The sequence below is a fragment of the Tenrec ecaudatus genome, chromosome 3, assembly GCF_050624435.1.
Source record: "Tenrec ecaudatus isolate mTenEca1 chromosome 3, mTenEca1.hap1, whole genome shotgun sequence".
Classification (NCBI taxonomy): domain Eukaryota; kingdom Metazoa; phylum Chordata; class Mammalia; order Afrosoricida; family Tenrecidae; genus Tenrec; species Tenrec ecaudatus.
In genome coordinates this window covers 3,612,504-3,624,770 of record NC_134532.1, presented here as the reverse complement: position 1 = coordinate 3,624,770, position 12,267 = coordinate 3,612,504, and the positions used below count along the sequence as shown (strand labels likewise).

Here is a 12,267-nt window from a genome sequence, read left to right as displayed (position 1 = left end):
ATGCTAAGGAATGCTAGAAGTTAGCTACAGAGCCCAGAGGATTTCAATTTAATTCAATTCAAGCTGGCGGGGGCCCGCTCTGAGCTGTTGGGACATCTACAGTCTTGGCACAAGCTGGGCCAACTCCACAAGCTGAAATGGGGAGAGCTACTATCTGCCCTCAGTCATCCCACATGCAGCAGGTGTGGTCCAGCCTGTCCTCATGAGGCTTGGGATACCCTGCTGGTCCTGTGGCCCTACGTGTGGCTAAAGGAACTCCCCCACCCATGCAGTGCTGCATACAGCACAAGGCGACTATACCACAGATCTCCAGTGCTCAACACCGCTGCAGGAACTGCTGCCTAGCCTCCACTGTGATCTTACCTTAGAGGTTAATTTCACCCAGCATCTGAGGGACCCTACACCAAGCAGGCACACCATCCTACTACCTTGAGACAGGGCTGGAACTCCTCCAGCCCCACGGTCAGGTGATCATGCCTCAGCTATCTCCTTATTACTACTCTTTTTCTTCCCACTTTATTCCCTCTCCCTTCTATCTTTCCCACTGCAGGTGGTCTCAGTGGGCCCAGGTCTGTTCTGGATTTTTCTCTTTTTCATTCTTTTTTCTTCTTTGTCTTTCTTTTTCCTCTTCTGTCCCTCTCATTCCTTTAAATCGCTACTGCTGGCTTCCAGACCGCTACCTTCTGCCTGGGGAAACTGCCCAAACGAAAGGGGGAACTCCAGCTGTCCCTCTGTAGGAGTGCTACACACCACACCAGGCAGCCGTGACAGCCCTCTACAGCACTTCACACTGCTGAGGAAAGCTCCATCTGGACTCTACAGTAATCTTGTCGACTAGGGCAATTCTGGCCAGCATGCGTGGAACCCTACACCAAAAAGGCACACCTGCCTGCGACCATGGGGCAGGGTTTAAACCCATGCAAGCACAACATTAAGGGGACCAGGGATGAGCTATTTCTTTACTCTTTATTTTTTTCTTCTCTCTTTTGCCACCACATTAAGTCTTGATGAGCATAGTTGTGGTCTCCCCCACTTCTTTCTCTTTTTTCTCTCTCTTTTTCACCCTCTTTTCCCCTTCTTTTCTGTTTCCTCTCCCTCTCTTTCCTTTCACATGTCACTACTAGCTTCCAGCCCACTATCCGCTACCTCGGGAAACCCCACACAACCACCTCCAGGAGAAGCTCCAGCCTGCTTCCTGTGGCACTTCTACACATGGTACAGCACGGGGCTCAATTGTCTCTATTTTTTTCTTTCTTTTCTTCTTCTTTTTCATTTACTTCAATTTTCCTTTTCTGTCTCTTCTTGCTTTCCAGGCACAGTCTCAGCAGATTCAGTTGTTGCTTTTTTACTCTTTGGTTTTATTATTTTTCTTTGCGTGTGTGTGTATTTATTATTTTGTTTTTTTAAAAAAAATTTTCTTCTTGTCTTCGGTTTCTCCTTTCTCTCTTTTTCTACTCTTCTGCCTCACTTTCCCTTCACACACCACTATTGGCCTCGAGGCTTCTCCCCTCCTCCTAGTGTAGTCTGATGGCCCAGTTGGGAAGCTGCCGCCTGCACTTGTTGGCTTTACAGGCAGCTGGGAAAATCTAGCCCGCTCTCCAAAGTAGCTGTCTTGTCTCCCCTTCAAACAGCGGGGGAAACTCCTGCCTACAACCCAAGGCCCTACAAGTGACTGGGGGAACTCTTGCCTGCTGTTTGTGATGCTCCATGCTACTGCGGGAACATCTGCCCAAACTCCATGGTGATTTCTCTGACTAGGGTAATATCACCTGTGATCTATGGCAGTCTACACCAAGGAAGTATACCTACCCGCCCTCCATGACCCTGCAGTTACAGAAGGAAACACTACAGGGTATCTGAGGCACTCCAAGCCCCTTGAGACACACAACTATGGCTTGCTGAGAGATCAGCCAGTGAAACGCCACCCTCCTGGGCCCCAAAACCACACAACCAATGTCCCATGAGAGGACTATCCAACTTACATTCCAAAGAATGGAATACTGGATGGCTAGGGTAAGAGTGAAACCATAGAAAGATACAGCGGTAGCCTGACCAACCAGGGCAGCTACCTGCAGGTAGTTTGAAGAAGCATGAATATGAGTCCTTCAAGAGAGAGCCCACTTCTCTTTGACTTTGGAAGACGGTGTTGGGCTCCTTTAAAACAACAACCAGCCCCAACAAAAAAGCAGGATAAAATGAAGATAATGATGATGGAAGAAGTCATGAACCTAACGACATAAATAGAAGAAAACAACATTGACCTACCACGGAAAGAAATCTTCAGAATGCTGCTTGGAGTCATACAGGATATGAGGGAAACAATACAGAAAAGGGATGAAATGACAGAGGAGATAAAAGCATTACACCAAATGGAAATAAAAGATCTAAGGGATGAAATAACAAAATCTAGTAGAAAAAGAATGGACTAGGCCAACTGACTTGAGGAGGCAGAGAATTGCACCAGTGACCTAGAGGATAACCAGGCAACAAATGGAAAAAGCAATCAAATAGGAAAATCAGAGAAGCGGGAGAAATAACACACACACACACACACACACACACCACAAAAAGATACGGTCACTAAATAGGAAAACACGCACCAAGAACGGTACAAGATGACATCACAGAGTCCACAGATGGATGTAATAACACTGAATATCAATTGACTAAACTCAGGCATTAAAAGTCAGAGGCTAACAAACTGACTTGGAAAACAACTCATCGATCTGCTGCCTATAGGACACACATCTCAAGCTTACAGACAGAAACTGGTTGAGAATTAAAGCCTGGAGACAAGAATACTAAGCAAATATCAAAGCAAAAAAGGAGGGTATCAATCTTGATCTCTGACAAAATTGATCTCAAGGTATAGGCCACAATAAGAGATAAGGAGGAGCACTATATAACAAGAAAACTATGGGAAATTTTAATGCAGCTAAGAAAGAAAGGAATGAATTTCAATACCAAAGATGAGGAATGGAACAGGGGACAAATTCAACAGACCTTTATTAAATCAAAAGGATTATTACACAGTGCTATGAATACCCATACTCTAACAAATTAAACAACTTGGGACACATGGACAAATCCTTGGAAAAAGAATCCATCCCTAAACTATCCCAGATGGATATCAAGAACTTCAACAGACCCATAGCAATAGAAGAAATAGAAAAGGTTATGAAGGGATTACCAACAAAAAAATCTCCAGTCCAGATGGCTTCACAGGAGAATTATATCAAGTATTCAGGGAAGAGCTGACATCTATCCTACACACACTCTTCCAGAACATAGAAAAAGATGGCAAACTCCCAATCTCTTTCTATGAAGCCAGTGTAATTCTGATACCTAAATCAAGCAACGATCCCACAAGAATTAAGGACCACAATTCATTATCCTATTGAATATCAATGCAAAAATCCATCACAAAATACTGGCAAATAGAATACAAAAGCATATAAAAAAAATAATTCATCATTACCAAGTGGAATTCATACCAGGGATGCAGGGATGGTTCAACATACGAAAGACCATTAGTATTTTCACCACATTGACATGAAAAATTATAAGAACCATATGATAATATCGATATATGCCGAAAAAGCATTCCACAAAATCCAACAACCGTTTTTGTTTAAGACTCTTAAGAAGATAGGAATGGAAGGAAAATTCCTCAATACTATACAAGCTATATATGAAAAACCAACAGCAAACATGGTAATCAATGGAGAAAAAATGAAAACAATCTCACTGAAAAAGGGGACCAGACAAGAATGCCCCTTATCCCCACTCCTATTTAACATCGTACTTGAGATCCTAGCTAACAACATAAGACATAGAAAAGACATCAAAGGTATTCGTCTGGGAAAGGAAAATGCAAAACTATCGTTATTCAGAGACAATGTTTTCATATATTTAAAATCCCCTAAACTCCACAAGTGGAGTGTTGGAAGTGATAGAGGGATATTGCAGAGTGGCAGAATACAATATCAACAAACAGAAGCCTATCATACTGCTCTACACATCAGACAAGATCACAGAAGGGGCAATTAAAAAGGTAGTACCCCATACAATAGCCAAGCACACGTGGAAATATCTAGGGATATACCTGACTTTAAAAAAAATTTTATGAGAAAAACTACAGAACACTATTAAAAGAAATCAAGAGTGACCTCAACTAATGGAATAATATCCCATGCTCGTGGATTGGAAGACTCAATATAGTGAAGATATCAGTTCTTCCCAAAGTTACAATATGATTTTAATGCTATCCTGATACTAATAACATCATCCTTCTTCAATGAATTGGAAAAACTGATTAAAACTTTATATGGAGAGGGAAGAAGTCCAGAATTAGCAGAGGACTACTCAAGAAGAATGACAAAGTGGGAGGGCTTTCTCTACCTAACTTTAGCACCTATTATACAGCCACAGTAGTCAAAACAGTGTGGTACTGGTATAACAATAGATATGCAGACCAATGGAAACCAACTGAAAACCCAGAAATAAAAACATCAGCATACAGTCAACAGATATTTGAAAGGGTCCCAAAAATGCCAAATGGGAAGCAGATGCCTTCTTCAATATATGGTGTTTTGGAAAAAATTGATTATCTACCTGAAGAAAAATGAAGCAAGACCCTTACTTTTACTCCACACACAACAATAAACTCAAGGTGAATCACAGATCTTGAGGTAAAACTCCAAACTATTAGGGCCATTAATAAGAACGTAGGTGATCAGAAATAGGGAAGGATACAAAATCAGGAGAGTCACAAATTGACAAGTGGGATATACTGAAGGTAAAACATCTGTGTACATTCAAAGAATTCACCAGAGAGTAATAAGAGATCCACAAACTGGGAAAACATTTTTAGCAATGACACATCAGACAAAGGCCTTATTACTAAAATCTACAATACTTTGCAAGCTTACAATAAGAAAAAACTAACTGCCCACTAAGTTAAGTTGGCAAAGGACCTGAATAAAAGTTTCACAGAGGCTGAAATCCAAATGTCCAATAAACATATGAAAAAATGTTCCCGATCATTATCCATAAGAGAAATGCAAATGAAAATAAATTATGAGATATTACCTAACACCCTCAACGGTAGCCCAATTCAAAAAATCAGAAAGTAACAAGTGTTGGAAGGGATATGGAGAGGTAGGACACTGGTCCACTGCTGGCGGACCTGTAGGTGTGTGCAACCACTATGAAAATCGATTTGGTGATATCTACAACAGATAGAGATTGGGCTACCATACAACCCAACAATCCCCCTAATGGACACATACCCAGAAGAGGCAAGAAATAAACGACGGCCAAACATCTGTGCTCCAATGTTCATTGCAGCATAGGTCACAATTGCAAGGAGTTGGAAACAACCCAAAAATCAACTGATGGATGAATCAAAAACTTTGGTACATACATGCAATGGAGTGCTACGCATCCCTAAAAAAGCCGCGATGAATGCATGATACACATTGCCACATGGGAAGAACTGGAGGAAATCATGCTTAGTGAAGTAAGCAATAACAAAAGGACAAATAAAACCTGAGTCCACTGATGTAAGCTTTTAAAAACACAGCAACAACAACAAAAAGCGAGGCATTGGGGAAAAGCTACTATATACATATATCCCTGGGGTGAGGTCCAGCAACTGTGGCAGGGGCCAAACCCAATCCAGGGTATATATGACAGCCAACTAAATAGGAAGGGGAAAGTAAGAGAAGAAATGTCATGGGTAGCGGGGGTGGGGAGCAGGACACTAATCCACCCTAGGGGAGAGTATTGTTTATTTCTCCATAGGCGAGGGAGAGAGACCAAGCTTCAACTCGATGCAGCAAGACATTAATAAAGCATACCAGCATGTACAAGGGAACCAATAGAGAGGTTTGTGGGGCTGGCCTAATCCCAAATATATGGATACCCCTTACCCGCGGAGAAGATGCGCTTCAGAGGGCTGTACTGGGAAGACACCTTGGGGAGAGTGGTGCATCTTATCCGAGCACATGGGAGAAATGAAACAGGATGGAGAGGGAGGGGAGGACATCCTGTCCCACCAAGCTTCGAGGATGATATTCCTGAATTGAATATATATATAACGAACGAGAGAGGGATAGAACTATGTACTCATATCTGTATGTTAAGAATTAAGGTTGCAGATAGATGCTGGGCCTCAACTCAAGTACTCCCTCAACACAGAACACTTTATTCTAACAATCCAGTATTCTGTGATGCTCACCTACCCGACACAATCGCTAAAGACAAAATGGGTGCATAGCAAATGTAGTGAAGAAAGCTGATGGTGCCCAGCTATCAAAATATATAGTGTCTGGAGTCTTAAAGGCTTGAAGATAAACAAGTGACCATCTAGCTGAGCAGCAACAAAGCCCACATGGAAGAAGCACAACATCCTGTGTGATCATGAATTATCAATGGGATCAGGTACCAGGCATCTAAGATCCAGAACAAAATTATTCCCAAGGTTAATGGGGCAGTGGGGCATGGAGTGGAGACCCAATGCCCATCTGTAGACAATAGGACATCCCCTCACAGAAGGGTCACAGAGCAGGGATGAGGCAGAGTGCAGTATAGCACACCGATGAAACACACAACTTTCCTCTAGTTCTTTGATGCTTCCTTAACCCCACTCTCATGACCTCAATCTTGCCTTACAAATGGGATCACACCAGAACATGCACACTGCTATACACTAGAGCCCCAAACACAAGGAATCCAGTATAGATAAACCCCCCAGGGCCAACAATGAGAGTAGAAATACTAGGAGGATTAGAGGAGGGTGGGGGGATAAAGGGGTAATCAATCACAAGGATCAACCTATAACCCCCTCTCGGGGGACAATCAATGGAAAAGTGGGTGAGGGGCAACGGAAGATGATGTAAGATATGAAAATAATAATCTATAACTTATCAAGGTTTGAAGAGGGAGGGTGGGTGGGAGAGGGAGGGAGAAGAAATGGGAAGCTGGTATCTGGGGCTCAATTGGGAAGAGAATGCTTTGAAAATGATGATGGCAGTATATATGCAAATGTGCTTGACACAACGGATGAATGTATTGATTTTGATAAGAGATGTAAGAGCCCCCAATAAAAGTATTTAATAATAATAATAATAATAAGGATAAACCATCTGGGTTATTTTCCAGGATGCAAATAATTTGCATATTCATTCACAGTACCTATGATAGCAGTACATTACTTAGTATTATCCCAAGAAGAATTGATACAAGGGTCCAATTTCAGACATGGACAAACTTAGTTCATAACTCAGCGATGATCATTAAAATTATTCATAAAATGCTGCTTTTATTAATATTTATAATATGGCAGATTTATTAATATTACTTGTGAAAATAAAATTAGATATATAAATATAAATTTTTGCAACATTACCATTGAAAATATTAATATTGATCAGGTGCCAGGCATCAGGAGACCCAGAACAAACAATCATATATATGTGAATGAGTGGGGTAGGTAGAATGTAGACCCAAAGTCCTGTAGATAATTGGACATCCCCTCACAGAAGGGTCACAAGGAAGAGACAAGCCAGTCAGGGTGCAGTATAGCACCGACAAAATATACAACTCTTCAGGAGCAATGATGAAACATATAACTTTCCACTAGTTCCTAAATACTTCCTTCCCACCCCTACCCCTACCCCACTATTATGATCCCAATTCTACCTTATAAATCTAGCTGGACCGGAGGGTGTACACTGGTACAGAGAGGAACTGGAAGCACAGGTAATCCAGTACAGATGATCCCTTCAGGCCCAGTGGTGAGAGTGGCAATACTAAAAGGGTGGGTGGAGGGTGGGGTAAAAATGGGGGACTGATTACAAGGATCTACATTAGAAAAGTGGGTGAAAAGAGACGTTGGATGGTATAAGATGTGACAAAGTAATAATTTATATATTATCAAGGGTTCATGAGGGAGGGGGGAGCGGGGCAGGAGGGGAAAAAGTGAGGAGCTGATGCCAGGGGCTTTTGTGGAGAGTGAATGTTTTGAGAATGATGAGGGTAGCAAGTGTGCAGGTGTACTTTATATTTTCATAACTGATGTATTATAGATTGTGATAATAGTTTTATGAGTCCCCAATAATATGAGTAAAAAGAATATCGATAAATATATACATACAACTTTCCTCTAGTTCTTTAATGCTTCCTCCCCCCAGTATCATGACCGCAATTCCAGACCAGAGCATGGATGCTGGAACGGATAAGAGCACTCAACACAAGGAATCCAGAACAGAAAAACCCTCAGGAACAATAATGGGAGTAGAGACACCATGAGGGGAGGGAGAGGTATGGGGGGAAAGGGAGAATCAATCACAATGATCTATGTATAGCCGTTCCCCGCCCCCTCCCAAGGGGACAAACTAATGAAACGTGGGTGAAAGGAGACAGTGGGCTATGGAAGATATAAAAAAAATAATTTATAACTTATCAAGGGTACATGAGGGAGGGAGGGTGGGGAAGGAGGGGCAAAATGAGGAGCTAATACCAAGGGGTTATGTAGAAAGAACAGGTTTTGAAATGGATGATGGAAAATATTACTATTTTGAAAGGAGAATTGTGTAAGTTTAGGTCACATACATAAATATAAAAATAAAATTGATAAGCTGCCATAGGTAATTTTATTAATAAAATTGTAATAAACTACTCTGCATATCTAAACTGCTATATACTCTTAAGCAATATATGCATTTTCTGTCATCAAGATTTTCTTAGTCACCAAGAAAACCTTATTGTTTCACTTGTTACCTATTAAATTTCACTAAAAATAGTCTTAGGTAACTAAAGATACTCAAGTGTCTTACATATTCACTATATTCTGTTTCATGTATTCACTGCATGTCAGAAACCGCTTGTATATAAGACAATCTTAGAATGTTCTGAAAAGCAATAGAAAATCCCCTAAAACACCACACTCACTGCCAACAAGTTGATTCTGACTCATGGCAACCATACAGGACAGGGTAGAACTGCCCCCTGTGGGTTTCTAAGCCTGTAAGGGAGTAGAAAGCCTCATCGTTTCCCCCCACAAAGCAGTTTTGAACTTCCGACCCTGTGGATCACAGCCTAATGTGTAATCACTATGCCACCAGGGTTCTTTGAAAAGGACAGAAGAGTTCTTGAAAAGACCCTTATCTATATAGTAGTTATCAGATTTGCTTTTCTCATTTTCAGAATACTTTAATTCATGAAAGTTGATAAGGAAAATAAGAAGAAGCAGCAGCGCATGAGCGCTCTGGGCATCCCTCTGCAGAGAAACCTGGCTGACTGCAGATGGCTTGACTTTCTCAGATAGAATGATCACCGTAATTATAAAATATAGATACTGGGTATAATTAAAACATGAAAATGCGTCTGTTTTCTAGGGAAGAGTTGGCTTCACACTATCTGTGTTACTAAAAATGTTGGTCTCCTACAAAAGCTGCAACATAGCAGATTAGTGGTAGTTGCGGATTGTGGTTATTCCTGAACTGGCCCCAGTCAGATGATAGATAGCCTAATGGGACAACGGCCAACAAGGCCACATGAATATCATTCAGGGAAAGCACGTCAAGCACTCAGAAATTTGGCTTTGACCTTGGATTGTGAAACACAGGGAGATGTAAGATCATGGAAGCTGGAAATCAGGAGCTATCCTTTACTATTGGGTTTCATTTAATGCTAGACTTTATATGTATCAATGTGCAGCTTCCCATTTTCATACAAATACCCAGTCCAAAATTCCAATTCCAAAATGAACTTTTTTTACAAGATAGACTTCTCAAGACAGCTTTACAAGTGGGAGAACCTACATTCAAATTACGGTGATATTTGGAATAATATCCAACTCACGGCCAATATGACATTTATATACATTTTAGTAACAAAATGTTGTATAGCAGCAACTTAACTTTTGTTACATAGTCACCGCATTTGTTGTATTATTAAGCAAGAGCCCCTTATATTTTGTGAAAGTTATTATTTACATACTAGACAATTACTCTACTTATAGGATATTATTTACTATATTATTCACCAGTGATATCAAACTTTCCTATAAAAAATATAGCATCCCAGTAACAAACTTTTTTCCTTATTTGCTTTTTTGTTTTCATTTTTGGTGTGATGTGGGAAAATGAGACGTCATAATTTCCCACAACAAACCCTTGGAATATATATAATATATATATTTCCATATATGTGGAAATTTTATCCACTATGTGAATTGTCTTTTGGCATACATTAATATTAGCTAACTAGATCTAGGTCATAGTGTGCCTATCTTACTTTTTAGGGATCCATATTTTCAGTGCTCAGTTGTTAAAGGTCAATTCTTTGAACTATCAGTTTTTATTCAAAACATGGAATCTTGCTATCCAAATAAAGTTGCACACATATAACAAACAAAAATAGTAACTTTGCTTATAAGTTTACAAATGAATGGTAAAAATTACTTTAGCCCACAATATGAACAAAACTTTATAAAACTTGACCTTTAAAACTAGTAACTGTCTGACTCGACACTATCCTTTATCCTGTCCTTTTCTACTTACCAAACAAATGGGAGCTTATTTTAATGTGAAAAGTCTTACTGCTCTGTTCAGTAAAAAGCACCTTACTCTATTGATTAAAATGCAACAATATCTTTTTCCATATAAGAATAAAAGACACAAAGAACATACGATGGACATAGATAATGCTTCTTTTTCCCCTTCCCTTTCTTCGAAGACTTCTCTTTAGAACAGGCTTCTTCAACCCACAAGGAAAGCAAAATGAAAAAGACCATCGCCAAGATGAACTTCATCTTGATAAAGTAAATGGATCTAAAAGAGAGAAAAATTAATTACATCCATGAGACAATTGATAATTATGATTATTCCTTTTAGAAACAGGATCACTACAACCCATCAGGGAAGTACAGGTGTATCAAATCTTCATCGCTCAACACTACATGGTTACATGTCTACAATGCAAGGTGGTTTTTGTTCCTGTTTTTGTTTGCCTATACTAGAATAGAAATGAAAGTTAGTTTAAACAGTGCTTCGTAAAAATTAGGATCCAAAGGAGTACGAAAGGCAACTAGACAACATTTCTGACATCTAAAACTGCAAACCGACATAGAACTGCAATCAGCCAACCTGCCTAGAAGAATGTTTAAAATAGTTTCCAAATGGTTATCTCTGGCGAGCACATTTGAATATTTTTGTGTGCTTTATTTTTAATTCTCTTCTGTTTAAGTTTTGTATGCATATGTTTCGAATGAAATTAAATTGCTTTAAGGAAAAATAAGCGTTCAAGTAATGAAAGATAACAGGAAAATATCAGCATCATAGACTTCCAAACACAAAATTCATCATGTTTTCCGTTGCACGTATTAAATTTGCAAACTATCTTTTGCTCAAAGGGGATGAAGAGTAATTTTTAGTTTCCCTATGTATGTGATGTGACCATTTATCATCAAAAAGATTACTCCAGAAACCCAAGGTAACATTATGTGAAATAATCAGCAAGTGTGGCCATACTCTGAAATAATCTTCTTAGCCCCATTTTAATAACATCGCTCATGCTCAAAGGAGAATTATATTCTTTCCACAATCTCCAGCGTCAAAAGAACAAAACAATATTGAAAAAAATAACTTTATGTGTCTACTGCCCACGGAATAGTTAACCACTTCTGCATCCCTCATTGCTAACCTATGAATTGTTTCTCCTCGTTTGTTTACCGCAGAACAAGTCATCGGTCATATTCCTCAATACTAACTTAATTCCCACTTCACCCTTCTTTATAAATTTGCGTCTCCGGGGGTCGTTTTACTGGGATTTCTTTTTCCTCCTTCTTAGCTTTTGTACAGGGAAGACAGGTCAGAAAGAAGGGCTTCTTCCTGAGCTCTTTAATGTAAAAGTTGTCTGGGGGAGGGTGCTGAGGGACCCAGGGAGTGGACTCAGCACACCCCAGTAATAGCAGGAGGGTCTCTCTTACAACCTGGCACGCTCCCCTCCCCCACCGCGTGCAGACACTTGTGTGCACACCCCCCAGTCCATCGCGGCGGGCGGGGACATCTCCCGCCTCCACCTCCTTCCCCAAGGACACAGGCGGTCGTCCTGAAGGTTGGCGGGGCCCAAGACGTCCAAGGCTCCGCTCTGCCTCCATGCCCAGCCTTTTCAAAAGGAGGACCACAGCCCTCCGCATCCCCGATGGCCTTGGCCTTCTGCATCCCCGCAGCCCCCGCGTCCCCCGCAGCCTGGCGCCGC

General features: G+C 40.6%; 1 protein-coding gene across 1 annotated transcript in view; it reads right to left on the bottom strand.

The window, feature by feature from the left end:
* GLRB (glycine receptor beta) overlaps positions 1-10,832 on the bottom strand; it is a 118,363-nt gene extending 107,531 nt beyond the window's left edge. Inside the window, exon 1 of the mRNA XM_075544733.1 lies at positions 10,698-10,832. Within this exon, the coding sequence (XP_075400848.1) occupies positions 10,698-10,819 (122 nt within the window). The 5' untranslated portion in view covers positions 10,820-10,832. The remainder of the gene's footprint in view (positions 1-10,697) is intronic.
* Between the last annotated feature and the right edge of the window lie 1,435 nt (positions 10,833-12,267).